General features: G+C 37.7%; 1 protein-coding gene across 1 annotated transcript in view; it reads right to left on the bottom strand.

Moving 5' to 3' along the window:
* Nucleotides 1-20,167, bottom strand: part of LOC121730712 (Down syndrome cell adhesion molecule-like protein Dscam2) — a gene marked incomplete at its 3' end in the record, with an annotated part of 170,494 nt that overhangs the window by 16,281 nt on the left and 134,046 nt on the right. Inside the window, 3 exon segments of the mRNA XM_042119850.1 lie at nt 10,474-10,684; nt 14,574-14,784; nt 18,397-18,514. Coding sequence (XP_041975784.1) covers nt 10,474-10,684; nt 14,574-14,784; nt 18,397-18,514 — 540 coding nt within the window.

The raw sequence follows: 20,167 nt of genomic DNA, 5'->3' as shown, positions 1-20,167 counted from the left end.
CCTATGGGGACCCCTAAAATTTTTTATATTTTTTCCATTTTACTCGTAGTATCAAAATCCTAATGCGGTTCACAGACTAGGTACATCTACTTACCAAGTTTCAATAGTATAGCTCTTATAGTTTCGGAGAAAAGTGGCTGTGACATACGGACGGACAGACAGACAGACAGACAGACATGACGAATATATAAGGGTTTTGCCATTTGGCTACGGAACCCAAAAAAGCAGAACATTCTGCTCAATACCGATATCAGTAGCAACCACTGACCTCCATTATACGATATTGGTATAATATACAATATTTATCAGTAGTAGCAACGCACGTAAAAAGTCAGTCGGAATCAATATGAAATTCCAATGATACCCGATTGTCAGTCCTACAAAAAGTATGACGTGGGAGCGGACACCTCCATGCTCTTTCGCAGTTTCTCTGTTCCAATCGCACTTAATAATAATTTGGGGAGAATTTCATATGTCGCTTTGTCGCCGTGGTATGTTCTTATATTATTTTACTATTTATTATAAATGTGAATGTGTGTCTATCTATCTGTCACCTCTTCACGTCCAAACCGCGAACCAATTTTGCTGAAATTAACATAAGAAACAACATAGGATACTTTTTTATCCTGGGGAAATATACGGTTCCCGTGCGAATTTTGGCGCAACGGAGTTGCGGGCGTCATCTAGTATTTGATATTTGTGTTATTGAATAACATTTCACATGTTAGCAGGTCGTATGTCACGTCACAGCGGAATCCAATCAGCGCCGAGCTGCTGTCTAAACAAAGGACGACCATTTATCATTAGATTATACCAAACGGGTTGCCTCCGAAAATATTATTGTCACTGCTCCAAGATCTACTATCAAGGCTGCTGGTGAAGCAAGGTAGTTTTTTTGGATCTAATTGTATCTGCACTGATGTTTTTAACATTATTTTATAAGCTTGGGCTGTATGTACGTAAGGGAATCTTTGAGCATGATTTTTACCTATCTCCAGTGATCTAATTAATTCGAAACTTTGCAATACTTTGCATACGTATTAAGAGCCAATGACAATGCAATAATTTGTTAAAATTAATGTTTTTTAAAGCGTGTTTTTGTTGTCTTTTTTAACTTTTATTGTTTAATTAGAAAATCTGGAAACTTGACGATATTTTAGACCTAAATGATGCTATGCTCATATAGCCAATAAAAGTTTTGAAAATTCAAACTCAAACCGAAATCCGTAGCGCCTACGAAATCCGTAGCACTGTTAGGTAAACACCAATTCTTTGAGGATGCTCTAAAAATGCTTTTAAAAATCTATGGTATAATCGGTGCTTCTTCATTTAACGCAAACTTCGCTGCAAATGACTTTTTTGGCTTAACAAACCATATTATACAAGTTCCAATAAATAATACCGTAAATGGATGTGTGATGGTGATGTTCCAGTAAATAAACATTGTAAATAAATTATACCACAGATTTTTAAAGCATTTTTAGAGCGTCCTCAAAGAATTGGTGTTTGCGTAACAGTGTTATGGATTTCGTAGCACGCGCTATGGATTTCGTAGCACGCGCTACGGATTTTGTAGCATGCGCTACGGATTTCGTGGCATGCGCTACGGATTTTATAGCACGCGCTACGAAACATTTTAATGCTGTACGTCGCGTTGTTTACTCGGCTTATATACGTCGTAGCCTACACAAATTAACATGCTTGGCTCAATATTCCGAAATTGATTTAACCCAAACTTTGATGTCAAAGGGATCGATATAATCGCGCAAATGAATCAAAGGCATTAACGTGAAATGATGAGGTAGTAAATCGGAGCGGATAAGGTTGTGAGCGCTATATTACTGCTATGGCCGCCGGTGCCGGACGCTGTGACAGCCGATCTGTTGTCGCCTGCCCCGAGGCATACGCTGAAGCGATTAAAGTTACGCTGAAGTTGTTTATCCCGCGCGAATACTTTGCTTACCGGATGACAAAAGGATGAAATTGTGTTGATATATTAGCTGTATAGTGTGATTAATTAAATGAGCAAAAAGTTGTGTATAAAGTTATACATTTAGTTTTAAAATAATGAAAGATGTTGTCACTTACGAGCGTTTTATCATATTATTATCAAATTGCAAGTATTTAGTAGCGAGCAGAAAAAAACAAAAGAAGTCACAATTGAACAGAATGTCCTCATTTTAGAAAACTTACTAACCTATCATTAGTATAAATAAATAAATACAATGGTATTATGCTGCGAAGATCAATTAAAAGTAATAATTTACAACTTGTTTATATTCTAAAAATCTAATATTTCTTAATGAGAATAGCTTATTATGAGATCACACCATTCTGGCAGTACTTTTATTAATTCGCTTTACCTTCTAACTTGGCCCACCTGGCCTGTTGGAATAGTGCCCATTTTAAATCCTTAAGACTATCATAACTCGTTATAAAAGATAATTAATTTGTCACTAAATGTTTTAATGAAATTTTCTTGGCAAGGAAGTAATATTTTCTCGATAATTTTATACTAAGGCGGTAAACAATGTTTTAAAATTGAGACTTATTTTTATCGCATATATGAAATGAATCAGTTGTGTGAGTATGCGATCATAAAATAATTATATACTAGCAATTACTAACAAATAACTCTTCTAATTACTTGCGTTTTTGATGTTTTGACTTACAAATTTGCCAAGCGTCTTGTTCACACAATGTTTTCATGTAGCTTTGGCAATCAAACGTCCAGTAAAACTAATCGCCCTCCGCTATCCGCTTCAACTTGCCCCACACGACGTATCAGAGGACTGACGCATGGCCTATCTGTATACTGCAGCAGAATTTAATCAATAACTGGACAATCCCGGGCTCACGACGAAATCGAATGTACATCCGAAATCAATGTTATAATACCACAGAAGCCATAATCCAATACTGGGCTCATTTTGCTGAGCAGCTATTATTAATTTGTCGTTCTTATGTTGTAGATTATAGATGTAGTGGACGCAGATTCGATGCTGGGTGGTGTGAAGAATGAAGACGTTTAATAGATTGCTAATGATGCTGAAAGCCTTCTTTGAAAGCGCATAATAAGACGTGATAAGCGCTAACGAAAGTTTTGACTCTGTTGCTTAGTGGAGAAACTGACAACTAACATAATACTTTCAGATAACATAATATATTATGTGTTAAAGAATATAGTAAGGAAACCGCTATATCTTACAAACTGACTATTTTACAACCAACTTGGATAAGCCACAGCGTCGGTGACTTTTTTTAAGAAATAAGGGGGCAAACGAGCAAACGGGTCATCTGATGGAAAGTAACTTCCGTCGCCCATGGACACACGCAACATCAGAAGAGCTGCAGTTGCGTTGCCGGCCTTTTAAGAGGGAATAGGATTACAGGGTAGGGCAGGGTAGGGAATTGGGCCTCCAGTAAACTCACTCGCTCGGGAAACACAGCGCAAGCGTTGCTTCACGCGGGTTTTCTGTGAGATTTGAGAGATTGAGAGGAATTGCTAAATGCGACCATTTTAGCCCCGCTGGTCCGATTGCAAAAAATTAACATCGATAGAAAACTCATGTGTTTCTCGGTGACATAAGATATATTTTATGCATATATATTATGTCTATGATTTTATGTATAAAAAGTTAATTATTTTTCCTGAAATTATGTCGTTCCCAGAATTCAAAGCGGATGAAGCCGCGAGCAAAATCTAGTATAACATAAACCAATTGATTTATCCATAATACATATAAAACCAAAACGCTTAGAACGAAATTGCGAATTTTCCGCAATCTTTAACAGCAGCTATTCTCTATGAGCGCCGGCTGAGGATAATAAACTTGCTTTTAAATTCCCCGAGAAAGTGGAAAATAATCAATCAAGTGTTGGTCTCGAAAACTTTCAGAAGTACTATCTGTATCAATAATATATTACACTTCATGCAGATAGAAAGGAAGAAACTTTTTGAATTCACAAGAAAATATTTTCCGAGAACAGAGTCATTGATAAACAAAACTTTTGAAGTCCACAATCTAAAACCTTATGACGTAAAAGCATAAGGGCCTGTTTCAACACTTTCTGATAAAGTGCCAAATAGGCTATTCACAACTTCTTTGACAGATTCTCCATACTTGATCTGTTAAGTTATTTGGTGGATAGCCTATTCGTCACTTATCAGGAAGTGGTGAAACAGGCCCTAAATGATCCATTTATCGCATGGGAGCTGTACATTTTTTTCACATACATTTAAACTTACATTCTGTAACAAAAACGTTTCCTTGCTCTTTTTCTGTCAAAGTTTCTTCCTACCTCATCTGGACCAGTTCTGCCGTTTAGGCATGAAGAGCTAACAGACAGAGAGACACAAATTGGCATATTAAGAAGTATTATTATATACAAACTTTCATCCCCTATTTTAACCCCTTAGAGGTGGAATTGATCAAAATCCTTTTTTTAGCGGATGCCTACGTCATAATATCTACCTGCATGCCAAATTTCAGCCCGATCGGTCCAGTGGTTTCGGCTGTGCGTTGATAGATCACCATGTCAGTCAGTCACCTTTGACTTTTATATATATATATACAGATTAAGGTGTATTCATACCAAAACTGTCGAAACGAAACCGGCCTCGTGGGCCGGCAAAGTCGTAGGACCTAGACTATCGAAAGAGTAGACAAATGTCCAAAATAGTGAGTGCTAGTAAGTAAGTAGTAGATTGTAGAAAGACTCTACTACTCGTATTGCCATGATTACACCTACCGAGTAGAGTGGCGAGACAATGGCTCTCGGCCAAGCACTCGGCATGTTTGATTTTTTTATAGCTCCCATACCGGTTTCGGTGATGGTGGCCCGTGTCATTGAAACCAGGCCAGCACGCAGGAGTAATTTTATAGTGCCCAAGTGTGTGCGCAGTACACAAGAGCACTCTCTATTCCTTTACTCTCATAACCCAGTGGGACGGAAGACCGACACGACCGGCGAGAGATCAGGCGCAGGACCGACTTTTTACATGCCCATCCGATGGTTGGATCATCTTACCTGTCAGACAATCAGGTGATCAGCCTGCATTGTCCTAACCAAACTTGGAAATAACATGTTTCCAACGCGGGAATCGAAATCACGTCCTCAGAGTCAAGAGCCGCGCTCTATACTACTACACCACGGAGGCGTGTTCGGCATGTTTGATATGGATGTGCTCGGCCGAGGGGCTGTCTATGCCAGTCTTCTTGGTAAGTTTAATCAGGCTCTTGTGGATAAATATTTATTTAATACTACGGACATAAATAGCAGTAACTTCTCGACAGAATTTCACAAAGCACTCTTGATCGCAATTGAGTAACACTAGACGTCATAATTATAATATTCGGTACTATAAACCGGATGTAGGTACCAAGTTGACCTAGATCCAGTTATTGTGCAAGGTTCCGGTTATTGTGGTGCACCACAATGATTAATTCTAGGCTTCTAGGCTTAGAATTTGTAATTTCAGGAGCTTCGTACAGCGAAGCACCAAATTCGAACAGTTTGTATATGTAAGTAAGTATAAAACGTCATATTTTGTTTCGCACAATATCTGTTGAATGAACATTGATGGACTTAATATGACCTTTTAAGGCAGCAAAATGAACGATTATCACGGGATTCTAGTTTACGTGTTTTCGCGTAAGGCAAGGTACGTACATAACGTACGACAATAATTATATTACGCTGTTATTCCTGTGTGGCGGTACCCACAATTCGCCTAACAATCCTGCATCGCGCTATCGAAGTTTCGGAGAACGGCAAGATATATACAACGTCTGAAATGACGTCAGTGGGCTTCGGCCTGACCGAGCATGCTATCTCGCTCGGTCGGAAGATCTTCCTTTTCGGCCGCCACGAACAACGTTAAATTGGTGACCACCGACAAGAACACGCATCCTTCTGAACATCAATCATCATCAACACTCCCCGCCCCTCCGCACCACGTCAGTAGACATCAAGCATAATCGGGTCGCCTCGACCATAAGCCGCGTTGGGCGTCCGCGCCGGTCGAACCCGTTTCTGGCTTGAACGGGGCAGCCATAGGCTACAACGACCGGTCAATAAAGCAGAGCACGGGGTCCCTCTCCTGGTCATTGCACGCGTAGCTTCGGCCCACACCTGACAACACAAGCGCATCGAAGAATATCACAGGTCTTCGGGGTGAAGTGATGTGGCGGTACCCACAATTCGCCTAACAATCCTGCATCGCGCTATCGAAGTTTCGGAGAACGGCAAGATATATACAACGTCTGAAATGACGTCAGTGGGCTTCGGCCTGACCGAGCATGCTATCTCGCTCGGTCGGAAGATCTTCCTTTTCGGCCGCCACGAACAACGTTAAACCTGTATAAGACTGTTCAATAACTTTCATTTAAATATACTAGGGGACCTGAGTAAAGGATAATATTTTAAGTAAGTTTCAATTCGATTTTCTTTATATAAAATTATACTTTAATACATTTTTGGGATATGTATAGAACGTTTGGCTTGGTGAATTTGGGTCTCTCTGATCGACTTAAAAAGGACGTTAGAATTAATTTATTGCTTTCACGTTTAAAAGGCCACATGCGCAAAAATGTTAAAATCAATTAAGTATATCCTGGTAATCGCATGTTTTTTAATGAAATAAGGGGGCAAACGAGCAAACGGGTCACCTGATGGAAAGCAACTTCCGTGGATGAAACATTCCGTGAATGGACACTCGCAGCATCAGAAGAGCTGCAGGTGCGTTGCCGGCCTTTTAAGAGGGAATAGGGTAATAGGGGAGGGTAGGAAAGGGAATAGGGGAGGGTAGGGAAGGAAATAGGAGAGGGTAGGGAAGGGAAAAGGGTAGGGGATTGGGCCTCCGGTAAACTCACTCACTCTTTCTACACAATTAAATTAGATAACATTAAATTTCATCATTATGTTGTTAAGCTTAATATCGTGAACATTTTTGAGCTCCACACATTAATTACGCTAAGCTCGCGTTATGCGCGTTAGCCGGATTTATCGCCACGCAGAGGTCATTAGCGGTTCAAACCCTGAACATTTCATAGGTAACGGCTAATTCTACCGCTGTTTATTGAAGTTGGGTAGTTTAAATTGCCTCATAGAAGCATTTGGGATGAGCTGAAAGAAGTGATTTAACTTTTCAGAATAAAAATTAAAAATAGTGTTCTAATGTGTAGCTACAAGACTGTAACATTTATGTAAGTATTTTAGTAAAAATAGGTTGTTACTTAATTTAAATAATAATAATAAATTAAAGGCGTTACGTGAGAATGGAAATGCGAGATTATGATAAATAATTTTGATATAGAAATTGCAATCACATCATTTTGAAATCATAAAACGAAATTATTCATTATTATTATGTTACTAGCTGTTGCCCGCGACTTCGTCCGCGAGGACTTTAGTTTATAGTTGTTCCCGTATATCGATTGAGTCGTTTACGCGCAAATCAGAAAAGTATATTGTGTGGGAACCGCACATTTTCCCGGGACAAAAAACATTCCTTGTCCCAGATTCAAATTAGTGTCTCCAATCTCCATGCCAAATTTCATCAAAATAGATTAAATAGTTTAGGCGACAATCATAAAAGTTTATTGTGCGGGAACCGTATATTTTCCGGGGTAAAAAGTATCCCTTGTCCTTTCCCGAAACTGAAAGTATTGCGATACTAAATTTCATCAAAAGAGATTAAATGTCTAGGCGATAATCATAAAAGTTTATTGTGCGGGAACCGTACATTTTCCGGGACAAAATTAGTATTCCTTGTCCTTTCCCGAGACTCAAAGTATCTCCATACCAAATTCCATCAAAATATATTGTATAGTTTACGCGCAGATCATAAAAGTATATTGTGCAGCAACCGTACATTTTTCCGGGACAAAAAATATCCTATGTTCTTTTTCGGGACTCAAAGTATCTTTATACCACATTTTAGCAAAATGGGTTCAGCCGTTTACGCGTGATGTCGTGACCACGCGAAATATAACGTTCCGCGCAGCTTCGCCCGCGTAAATTAGATATTTCACAGACAAATTAGTCCACAAAAAATAGCCTATGATCCTTCACGTCGTCTACTTCTTATCTGTGCCAAATAACAGAAAAATTACTCCAGTAGTTCGTGAGATAAGCCCTTTCAAATAATTCCCCCCGTTTTTTTGCACATTTTTCTCTACTTCTTCTTTCCTATTAGTCTTAGCGTGATAAAATATAGCCTATAGCCTTGCTCGATAAATAGGCTATCTAACACTGAAAGAATTTTTTAAATCGGACCAGTAGTTCCTGAGATTAGCGCGTTTAAATAAGACCTTTAAAATAATTTCCCCCATTTTTTCCACATTTTCCTCTATTTTTTCCGCTCCCATTAGTCTTAGCGTAATAAAATATAGCCTATAGCCTTGTTCGATAAATGGGCTATCTAACGTTCAAAAAATTTTTCAAATCGGACCAGTAGTTCCTGAGATTAGCGCGTCCAAATAAGCCCTTTCAAATAATTTATCCTGATTTTCCACACTTTTAGATATGATATTGAATGTACTGTCACTTCTTGGTGGAAATTCATCTTCAATTAAATAATTATACACTTTCCTTGCACTTATTCCACTTTATTTCAATAAAGTGGAATAAGTGCAAGGAAAGTGTATAATTATTTAATTTCCACACTTTTCACTATTTCTTCGCTCCTATTAGTTTTAGCGCAATAAAATATAGCCTAAAGTCTTCCTTGATAAATAGGCTATCTAATACTGAAAGAATTTTTCAAATCAGATCAGTAGTTCTTGAGATTAGCGCGTTCAAATAAGCCCTTTCAAATAATTTCCCCCCGTTTTTTCCACACTTTCCTCTATTTCTTTGCTCCTATTAGTATTAGCGTGATAAAATATAGCTTATAGCCTTCCTCGATAAATGGGCTATCTAAAACTGAAAGAATTTTTGAAATCGGACCAGTAGTTCCTGAGATTAGCGCGTTCAAACAAACAAACAAACAAACTCTTCCCAATTATAATATTAGTATAGATTATTGACTTATTACGAGTATTATTGATATTTTAATTTGAAAGGTAGTTGACAGAATTGATGTTGATAACGTAAAAGTAATGCAACTAAATAAGTTTCACACACCATTATAATGGTAGAATGGAAGCACCAACTAGATAATATAAGATAACACGTTTGTATCTGCATTCTGTGAATAAACGATTTGATTTGAAGTCAAAATCGATTCACCCTTTTGAGAGCTCGACGTTGCTACAAAGATACACAATTAAAGTGTATCTTATATCTATCTTATATCTATAACACTTATTATATTAAGTTGTTACATTTTACATATTACTGCACTATGTTTCTTTATTATTTGAATCAAAATGAATTAATTACATTTAAGAATATCTGCGCAAATAAAACGTATTTTAAAGAGTTAATTCCTAAGCTGTAAACATATTAAAGAGCTAAGTATTTGCCAATTAGCAATTACGAAAGCTCGAGTAAGCGGCAAAGGAAAATAATTAATTCTTTTCAGTTCTTTGTCTGCTCAGATAAGAAGCTAACTGTTAACCGTTTTTCACTTGAATAAATTTGAATACTTGATTCTAGACCTTTCTAGACCGATAAATGCCCGACTGGGATGCGATCGGGAATGTTCTAACGTTTTATAATTGGATTCAATCTGCCAGAGGTTTTCGGATGTTGGGGATTGCATAATCGTGGAGTTTTTCATCATTTTAGTGGCTCATATTGACATAGAAATTCTGCATTTTGCTCAACAAACCTTATTAATATCCTGGTGTTTACAATGCTAAAATATCTTCAAATATAGGTATAATATTTTAAGATGTTTGACGGCCTCCGTGGCTCAACGGTAAGAGTGTATGGCAACTCAAGCCGGGGGTCGCGGGTTCGAATCCCGCCGACGGAACAAAAAGTTTTTCAATGTTCCTGGGTCATGGATGTGTATTAAATATGTGTATGATATAATAAAAATCTTAAATATACGTATAGTATAAAAGTATTAAATATATTTCCGTTGTCTGGTACCTGTAACACAAGTCCTTCAGGTACTTAGCACGGGGCCAGACTGACGTGGTGTGAAGCGTCCATAGATATTATATTATTATTCTAATATTTACGATTTTATTTTGCATGAATTCTTTACACAATAATTTATTCACACGATCAGAATAATTTCGAAGAACTAGGGTTACAGGAAAACGGAAATATCATGTTTTGTTCTTTTTGCAGTGATTCAAACTTCAAAGGTGTGATTCAAATTTAAGTCCTATCCCAGAAAATTTCGTGCATTGACATTTGATTCATATTGCGTTTACTCATGTATCACGTGCCCAGCCATAATAATAATATGCAAGATTAAAAACTACGCTTGTCCTCATTTTAAGAGCACCCATTCTTTTATTCGCCCTACTTTGAACAACCTATTAAAAAAACAATGCTACGTGAGAAACATACCTCCAAGCCTCAACTCCGCAGCCGCTTGCGCGCTATCCAGGTCCCGTTCCGCGAAGCACTGGTACATGCCCCTGTGTGCGCGCACTACACCGTGGACGCGGAGCACCCGCTCTCCCCCGCCCACTGGAACTCCGTCGTGAAGCCACCTGACCCTCGCCTCCCCTCCTTCCACGGAGCAGTTGAACATGACGGAGCTTCCGGAGTTCGCGATCTGGAGGTAAAAAATATGACCAACAATACATCTAGACATGCTGTCACGTGTCCAGTAAAGGTGATCGCACATTTATCAGCATGCACTGCCGAACGCGCCGCATTTTAGAATTTGATGTATGAAATGATATTGTGAAACCTCTCACGTTCGTCCGCACCGTACGCGCTGCATTTCGTGTTCTATGCGTTGCGCGTACGGTGCTGACAAAATATTATGTGCGATCAGCGATCACTTAATTAATATAATTCATATTAAAGTGATCGCACATAAGTAATATCAAACAAGAGTTTGGTGTAATAAAATCATAGTGCAAGTGTCATATTTTGTCAAGTTCTATATAGTATTATTAATTGTTTTAAGTACTGCTTGAATTAACCTTAACTGTAATTACTACAGAGTGTAATAAATAAATAGATATATTTTTATTTATTTTTCTATATTTTTTGTTTTATTCCTAGTACTCTCTAATACATATACTACGAACACACAAAATGAAGAACAGATTAGAATAAAACACATTATTGTGACCACCCTGAAGCAATGACGAATACTCACACAAAAGCGGCATTTCGCGCGACATCAAACGCGTTGGCCTACTGTATCTATTTATTACACTGTGATATTACTATAACAACGCCTGTGGTGCAGCCCACTATTATGGTTGTATTGCCAGTGTAGAATAGGACTCAGCAAAGTATGAATTGTTCAAAAACTTTATTCGACGTGTCGATTCAGAAGGTGCCGTGGTATTTTCCTAGAACAAGTTTGTAAATTCCTTGTGCAAGTTTTCTTAAGTAGTTTACAATAAAATGTAACGACGCAAATAGTTAAGTTATTCTATAATAGTCAACATTTTAAAGAAACCTTCTTGTTTATCACATTTCTGGGTATTGTTGTCTAAAAATGTAATGTAATACCACTATTATAGACAAAGGAGTTGGAAAGTAAAACCGGCGCGTAATTATACAAAAGTGCATAAGTGTAAAAGAAATACAAACATTTCTAATTATGTTTACTATCATAATGTAAGATGTATTTTATTTCATTATACGTTGGAGAGCCATGCTTCGGCACGAATGGGCCGGCTCGACCGGAGAAATACCACGTTCTCACAGAAAACCGGCGTGAAACAGCGCTTGCGCTGTGTTTCGCCGAGTGAGTGAGTTTACCGGAGGCCCAATCGCCTACCCTATTCCCTTCCCTACCCTCCCCTACTATCTCTTAAAAGGCCGGCAACGTACTTGCAGCTCTTCTGATACTGCGAGTGTCCATGGGCGACGGAAGTTGCTTTCCATCAGGTGACCCGTTTGCTCGTTTGCCCCCTTATTTCATAAAAAAAAAAACTATCTTACAATTACTTAAGATGTGGGTAACAAAAGAAAAGTATCAAGTATTCCATTGAACTATCTCACTCGAGAGCCACTGAAAAGTGGTAAGTTTCTAGCAAGAATCGCAAATTAAAACTGGGAGAAAATAAACTTTATACTTTAAACTGAAATGAACTTTCAACTTGCTGGAACACGAAATGGCGATATAAATTTCAAACATATTATTTCGAGTACGTTGTCAAATGCACTGCGACTGAATTTATTGATACTCGATTCTGAAGCCCACATCTAAATCCTTGCGAGGAGTGTACACACTACGGAATTCAAACGCTACATACATTTTTAGAGTGCTGATGATGGCGAAGTCGAATTCCAAAAGGTTTATGAATTTGTGATTCTGGTTGTCCTGATAATATCATAGGACTAACTAGTCACACAAGTAAAATTTAAGTTCCACATCCAAATTAAAAATGTGGTATCAATGGTTTGTTTAACCTTTACGGCAACACGTTTTTTTTTTCTTTATGAAATAAGCAAACGAGCAAACGGGTCACCTGATGGAAAGCAACTTCCGTCGCCCATAGACACTCGCAGCATCAGAAGAGCTGCAGGTGCGTTGCCGGCCTTTTAAGGGATGGATATGGAAGGGAATAGGGGAGGGAAGGGAATTGGGTAGGGGATTGGGCCTCCGGTAACCTCACTCACTCGGCGAAACACAGCGCAAGCGCTGTTTCACGCCGGTTTTCTGTGAGGACGTGGTATTTCTCCGGTCGAGCCGGCCCATTCGTGCCGAAGCATGGCTCTCCTACGTCAAAACTTTGGTGTTTTCAAAATCGACCTTTCAAAGCTATCCTTTAGAAAGTATTCGTATCGTCGTTACATGAAAATCGCATCAAATAATAAATATTTATAAATTTTATTTTTATACATTTTATATTAGGTATATTTTGACGATTTTTTTCGCAAACATTTTTGTGTTTAGAAATTTTTTCTCTGCTCTATACAAAACTTTTCCATGTTTAGGGTCTATTTTTCTACCCCACCGTCGCGTAGTACGCACGCACCTTTATTGATACTCAAGTCTCGGAACCACATCGGAATCGTGACGACTAAATTGAAAAATAAGAATTCCGCCGTCAAAGGGTTCGCTCGTGTTAACTCCCGATCGAGTACAGACGAATCTGAATGTGTTTTATTTGATCGGAGAAATCATTTTATGCTTCCGTAATATGATGTGAAGCGACTGATTGTGAATTCGGGAAGGAAGGTATTTGTGAATATTATGCTGATTTTATTCGGAACGGACGGACATGATTATGAAACGGAAAAACGTTAAATGTCATAATAATATTGTTATTATAATAGTTATTTTTTTGTTGAAAACCAAACTGGCTCTACCTCTAACTCGAAGTAGACTTCGACAGGACTAGTCTGTTATATGGTGATAAATTTAAAAATTTAAAATTTCTGTCCTTACTAGCGAAAAGAGTGATCCAATGAGCTTATACTTAAGTTGTGAGTAATTTTTAACCGTTACTTTTAGAGTAAAACTGAGAGAGAAATTGAAAATTCAACATACTGTATTTTGTTAGCCAAATAATACTCCTTGTAAATATAAATTATTCACGCTGTATAGCTATTATGTTTACAACTTTACTGATATAACTTGTTACATCAAAAGTTAAGGGTTTCGGGGTTTAGCGCCGAACCGTTGTACGCGATATCGTCGCTAATCCGTTCCGACGACGGACCGAGACTACCCTGAAATGTTGATGAGGTGACTGTGTTATTGACAAGTGTTGGATATAAATCGTCATCGTCATCAGGATCATCATCGTTGTGATCATCCGATGCAAGATGTAATAACTTTATCAATTCAACGGTATTGTTTGGTTACCATTTTGACGATAACCAATCAAAGTCTAAAAACGGGCCATAGCACACGGTTTGTAGGAGAAGTTTTGGAAAACATGCATAATTACCTAACTGTATTATTAAGGCGGGGATTAATCTCAATCAAAAACGATAACCTTGCACACAACCAAAGACCAAGCGTATACGCATCGCAATAAGATTCATTTTAGCTTAGCATAAAACTACAGGTTCTCGGGCGGATCTTCTCTATTTTTCATGTTTTTTTTAAATATCTTTGGAAATAAATATTAAGAAACAAAATTGTTCGGTTAAAGAATTTTTAATATAGATTTACTAACAATTTATTCAAATAAAATGTACAATTATCCTAGTTAATACTTATATTTCGATGAAATAGAGTTTTTTCGGAGATAAGTTTGTAAATTAATTACAGCCAAAGTATTACGTTTTATTAAAATGTTTATGGTTTAAGGTATTTTAAATATTGTGCTTTATATCTCATATTTTTTAACACTTCGTTATTATATTGGAACTAGGTAAACCGGGAGTCACGGAATAACAAATTGGGCTTTATCCTCGCCTTAAACTATACTTTAATAAAAGAATCGGCTGCACTGGTTGTGGGCGCGACACGTCTTGGCCCCACTGTTTCATACATCATGAGGCAACAACGTGTCCAAACGTACCTGCAGCTGCGGATGGACGCTAACCACCAGTCTTGAGCGCACCCTCAGCCGTGCGTCTCTTCGCTGCTCGCCGTACTGATTGTGGGCGCGGCAAGTCCAAACCCCGCTGTCTGACAGCAGCGCGCGACGGATGACCAGCACCTGCTCCGACACGGAGATGCGGATGTTGTTGGAGACGGGGCTCAGGCGGCCGTTCGAGTGACGGAACCAGCTGGATGAAGAATAAAGATGTTTGTTAGTTATTTATGGTTAAAGCTCGATGCGAGTCTTAACAATAAAAACAAGTGAGAGCTTTTGCTACTACAATTACAGTGTCTCACGAGAATACTATAAAATTATAGTGTTAATCCAGTGCCGAAAACCACTGATTGACCAACAAAATGTAATAAATTACATCTAAATGAGTTAAGAACTGTTTTGTGCATATACCTTTATGATGGTATTCTGTTAACCACTGTAGTGCTGTTTAATTTCAAGCAAACTTTTCAGAAAAATAAAATGGTCGCTTATGATGCATACTTCTGATGCATAATATCGCTTATGATACAATATAATAATATATAATCATATAATATTATGCATCAAGAATGTTAATTGAAATGTCACAAGCATTTCAAAGTTACAGAAACTTATAAATTGAATAATCACATAACTTTAACCTAATCTTCGTAACCAGTTATGTAACAAGAATTTGTGGCCGTTTTAATATAAAGTGAGCTGGGCGCTTACTCTCAAGTCTCAACATCTATGGTCGTTTACTCGTGACCTAATCGAGAATCGAATCATCTCGATCTCAGACTTCTCAGTAGTTTTTGATATTCATGATATCACTATGGTTCTTTTTTTGATGAAATAAGGGGGCAAACGAGCAAACGGGTCACCTGATGGAAAGCAACTTCCGTCGCCCATCAGAAGAGCTGCAAGTGCGTTGCCGGCCTTTTAAGAGATAATAGGGGAGGGTGGGGAAGGGAATAGGGAAGGTAGGGAAGGGAATAGGGTAGAGAATTGGGCCTCCGGTAAACTCACTCACTCGGCGAAACACAGCGCAATCGCTGTTTCACGCCGGTTTTCTGTGAGAAAATGGTATTTCTCCGGTCGAGCCGACCCATTCGTGCCGAAGCATGACTCTCCCACGCGTTTCTATGATTTAATTGCCTTAGCTACCTATCTGATACTTCTAGGATATACGGTTTCAAGTGTTAGAAAACACTTATTGAAAAATCAGTTTTTGTGTCAGGTTTGCCCGCGGACAAAAAAAAATTAAGAAAAATAACCTGCTTGCGGATTCTGTATCGTACATTTGTGAGTTAATCACTGAGTTAGTAACGAAACGGAGGAGTGAGCAACGGAAAGTCTCACTTTTGTATGTAAGTGAATACAAAAAGTGAGACTTTCCGTTACTCACTCCTCCGTTTCGTTACTAACTCAGTGATTAACTCACAAATGTGCGATACAGAATCGGCCAGCAGTAGCAAGAAAGACGTGTGGCCAAATCCAACTAGAATCATCTACTTTATTAAAAAATTCAGACCGAGATAAAAGCGAAATTAAAATCGATATCGCATAAAATTCGCAATTCGAAATCGAAATACTTTCGAGTATGAGACACTAGTTCCGAGTTACATAAGATACTGAAAGTTATAGTAGTATCATAATTCAAGAAGGGCTTACGTGGGTGATCCCTTGATCCACGAGGGTCCAGTTCATCTCGAATTATGTCAAGAAAGAACATTGCGTGACTTTTTCTGACCCAACGTAACGCGATTCCGCCATGTTTTTGTACAGCAAAAACTGTGGATTACTAAGTTTAGGTTTCGACCTAAAGTTTTTCGTATTTGGGACACATTAAGATGGCTCTGATATTATGGGAGAATCATAGGCGACTTAGCACTATTTCTATTTTATTTTATACTGGGATCATTAATTAAGTAAGCAATGTAATCGCATCTCATATTTAAAGCTTCATTGAAATAACGAAACCCTTCAAGAGTTTGTGAAACATCTTAGTATAGTGTGGTAAAGTGTTAAGCGTAAACCTTGCCACACTCTCTTTAATATACTTAATCTTATATCTATATATTAATACGTGAGAGAAAAACTTTGTAACCCTTTTTACGAAAAATGGGGAAACGTAGGTGCATGAAATTTCGCACAGTTATAGTTTATATGGAGAAGGAGTGCATCGAGCTAATATTATTTTGAAATTATGCTTTTATCATATAAATTTTTAACAAATAAAACGTTACACACACTACGACACTACTACTAAAAAAGATGACAGATTTTTGAGTGACAAGCCTATACATACGAATTATACTCTTTTATTTATGGTTGAAGTCTGTTGACAAGAAGTTGACAAATTGAAAATGGATTATAGTTTTTTTTTATTGAATCTTAGATACTATTAGACAATACTTACACAGCCAGTCTGAGATCAGCTGAGTCCTAGAGACAAGAGTTAAAAAAAAATATGATAAAGTCGATATTTAAAAAAAAAATATAGGTAGTAGTCCTAATGTCGTTGAAACTAAGGTCGAATTTCGACCATTGGGCGATCTCTAGTTATATAAAATTCTCGTGTCACAATGTTAGGCCGTGTACTTCTCCGAAACGGCTTTACTGATTTGAACCAAATTTTATATGCATATTCAGTGGGTCTGAGAATCGGCTGCTGGGTACTTTTTATATTGATAAGTGCATTTGTTGAATAAATAATAGTAAATTATTACAACTCGAGACTGACGGCGACCATTGTTTGTGCGACGGGATAGCGATGGACGTTGACATGGTGACATACTTATTTAGTCACTTCAATAAAATAATACGGGCGAAATACTTTAAATGGCAAAGAAACGTTTGCCGGGACAGCTAGTATTTTATAAGGATCGTTGCATTATCTTGAAAAAAAAAATCGACGTCACTTCAGCTGATACGTATTATTTTTCTTCTAGCAAGATGATACAATTATGCCTTCTGAGTTGACTACAACCTATTTAATATTTATGAGTTTCGAGATCGTTCTTTACACTTTTATTCCCCATCATGTTGGGTTACAAGCTAATATATTTAACAAAGTAATGCTCTCTTTTATGACCATAATAAAACCTTGCATGCGTTAGAACCTATCATTTTATGTAGTAAAAATGTAGTTCTCTTGACATAAACCTGATAAGCTTACATTATTATTGAAATGGAATCAGGAGACCACTTTTTTGAAATTTTACGTTGACTAAATGTAAACAACTTCAATAGGTACGCCGAAATTCGTTTGTCCAAAGAAACCTAACATTTTCCAAAATAAAGACTACCCTGGTACTCAAAATATATTATTATAAACACTCTAAGTAATACATTGCAATATCTAAATCGGTTCAGCAGCTTTAAAGCAATGAGCAAACAAACAGAGATGTACGTTTCCGTATTTATAAAAGAGGTAACAGACATACGGATAGACAGACAGACAGACACACTTTCGCATTTATAATATTAAGTATGGAAGTATGGACAAGGTAACATTTTAAACTTTCGCGTTGCATTATAATTAAACTTTTAAATCGGGACTTAACGCGACTTATTTAAGTAGTAATGCTACTACGAGTACATACGAGTACATACATAGTCGAGAAAAAGTATGTACTCGTAGTAGCATTACTACTTAAATAAGTCCCGTTAAGTCCCGATTAAAAAGTTTAATTATGGACAAGGTACTCTATAAATTATTGTCACTAGCTCACATCTTAGTAGTGGATGTAACACATACCTACTTTAATTACCTAAAGTTAGGTTTCATCTCCTAGAATCAGTAAAATTAAGTTAGGATTACCTGTAAGTTGGCGGTGGACTTCCGATGGCGCAGCAGACCAGTCTGATGTCTCCTCCCTGGGGCACCACCTCATCTTCCGATATCGTCAGGATCCTGGGCGCCATGCTCCCCGTAGGGTCTGATTGACAACAATTAAAGGTCAGACTATAATTAAAATAATTTTTATAGAAAACTGGATGACACCCGCAACTCCGTTGCGCCAAAATTAGTTTAACGCGCGGGAACCGTACATTTTTCCGGGATAAAAAGTATCCTATGTCCTTTCCCGGGACTCAAAGTATCTCCATACCAAATTTCAGCAAAATCGGTTCAGCGGTTTGGGCGTGAAGAGGTAGCAGACAGACACACTTTCGCATTTATAATTACTACTCTGGATATAATATTATACTATGGACACTAATATGGATTTAAATAATACAGAAGTTGCATGTACCGCGTGGTTTACACTATTAAGATAATATCTATCCTATATAACATATTAGAAATAACATACATCTATTTTTACGGCACAAACAAACATGGAACTCTAATATTTAACAAGAAAGCTTTTTAAAAACTTTATTCAGATTTGTAAATATAAAAAATAAAATTTCGTATTAAAAGTGGATAGACTCAAAGTAAAAGCAAAATTCTTGTCTACAGCTTGTATGTCTACTACCAGTAAATTAAAAGAATGGAAACGAAGTAGATCTACTCCAGCCAATAATAAAATTAAGTCTTTGGATGTCATAAAACGAAACATAAAAGTAACAGTAAAACACACGAGCCACTTCTGTCTTTAACAATAAACATTAAACTGATAAATTAACAAGTTACGACGGAGTCAGGAGGCTTTAACTTGATAAAATAAAACGCGGTATAACATTTTCGGTAATAAGATTTAGCGGGAAAAGTATTAGATGATAATGAAAAAATGCTTGTATATACAGAAAGACAAAAGTCAAACAAGTCGGTCGTTACGGTGAACTGCAAGCGTATTTTGCTCAGCATTAATTTCATACTGCCTTTTTATTGTATTACATAAAACTAATTGAAGAAACATAAAATAAGAGGAAGCAGGTGATACAGAATTATATAGATATTATGTAGAGAGTGAATGTAGTAGAACCGAAACCTTGTCACTATTCTCTTTCATGACGTGATCGTGATAGGTCTAATGCTCCTAAAGAAGTTCCGTTTCGCGCACGCATATTGCTGTGTTTCGTAAAGATGTACTATCGCAGAAATTGTCATACGTGGGAGAGCCATGCTTCGGCACGAATGGGCCGGCTCGACCGGAGAAATACCACGTTCTCACAGAAAACCGGCGTGAAACAGCGCTTGCGCTGTGTTTCGCCGAGTGAGTGAGTTTACCGGAGGCCCAATCCCCTACCCTATTCCCTTTCCTACCCTCCCCTATTCCCTTCCCTTCCCATTCCTACCCTCCCCTATTACCCTATTCCCTCTTCAAAGGCCGGCAACGCACCTGCAGCTCTTCTGATGCTGCGAGTGTCCATGGGCGACGGAAGTTGCTTTCCATCAGGTGACCCGTTTGCTCGTTTGCCCCCTTATTTCATAAAAAAAAATTGATTCATAGGCAGTTGACGGACCTACGTAATTTGGTTGGGTTATGACAATTCAATATTAGGTTAAGTTCACACGGCACAATCCTGCACGTTTTTTGCAGTATACGTTATTATAGTGGCGCGTAGTAATATAATGACATTAATGACACAACAAATCGTGCAGTACAATAAATGTGTGAATGGTTCTATATACATTGTATGCACCA

The sequence above is a fragment of the Aricia agestis genome, chromosome 9 (assembly GCF_905147365.1).
Source record: "Aricia agestis chromosome 9, ilAriAges1.1, whole genome shotgun sequence".
NCBI classification, from domain to species: domain Eukaryota; kingdom Metazoa; phylum Arthropoda; class Insecta; order Lepidoptera; family Lycaenidae; genus Aricia; species Aricia agestis.
Note: the sequence above shows the minus strand (reverse complement) of the source record. Positions and strands in the feature narration are given on the sequence as shown.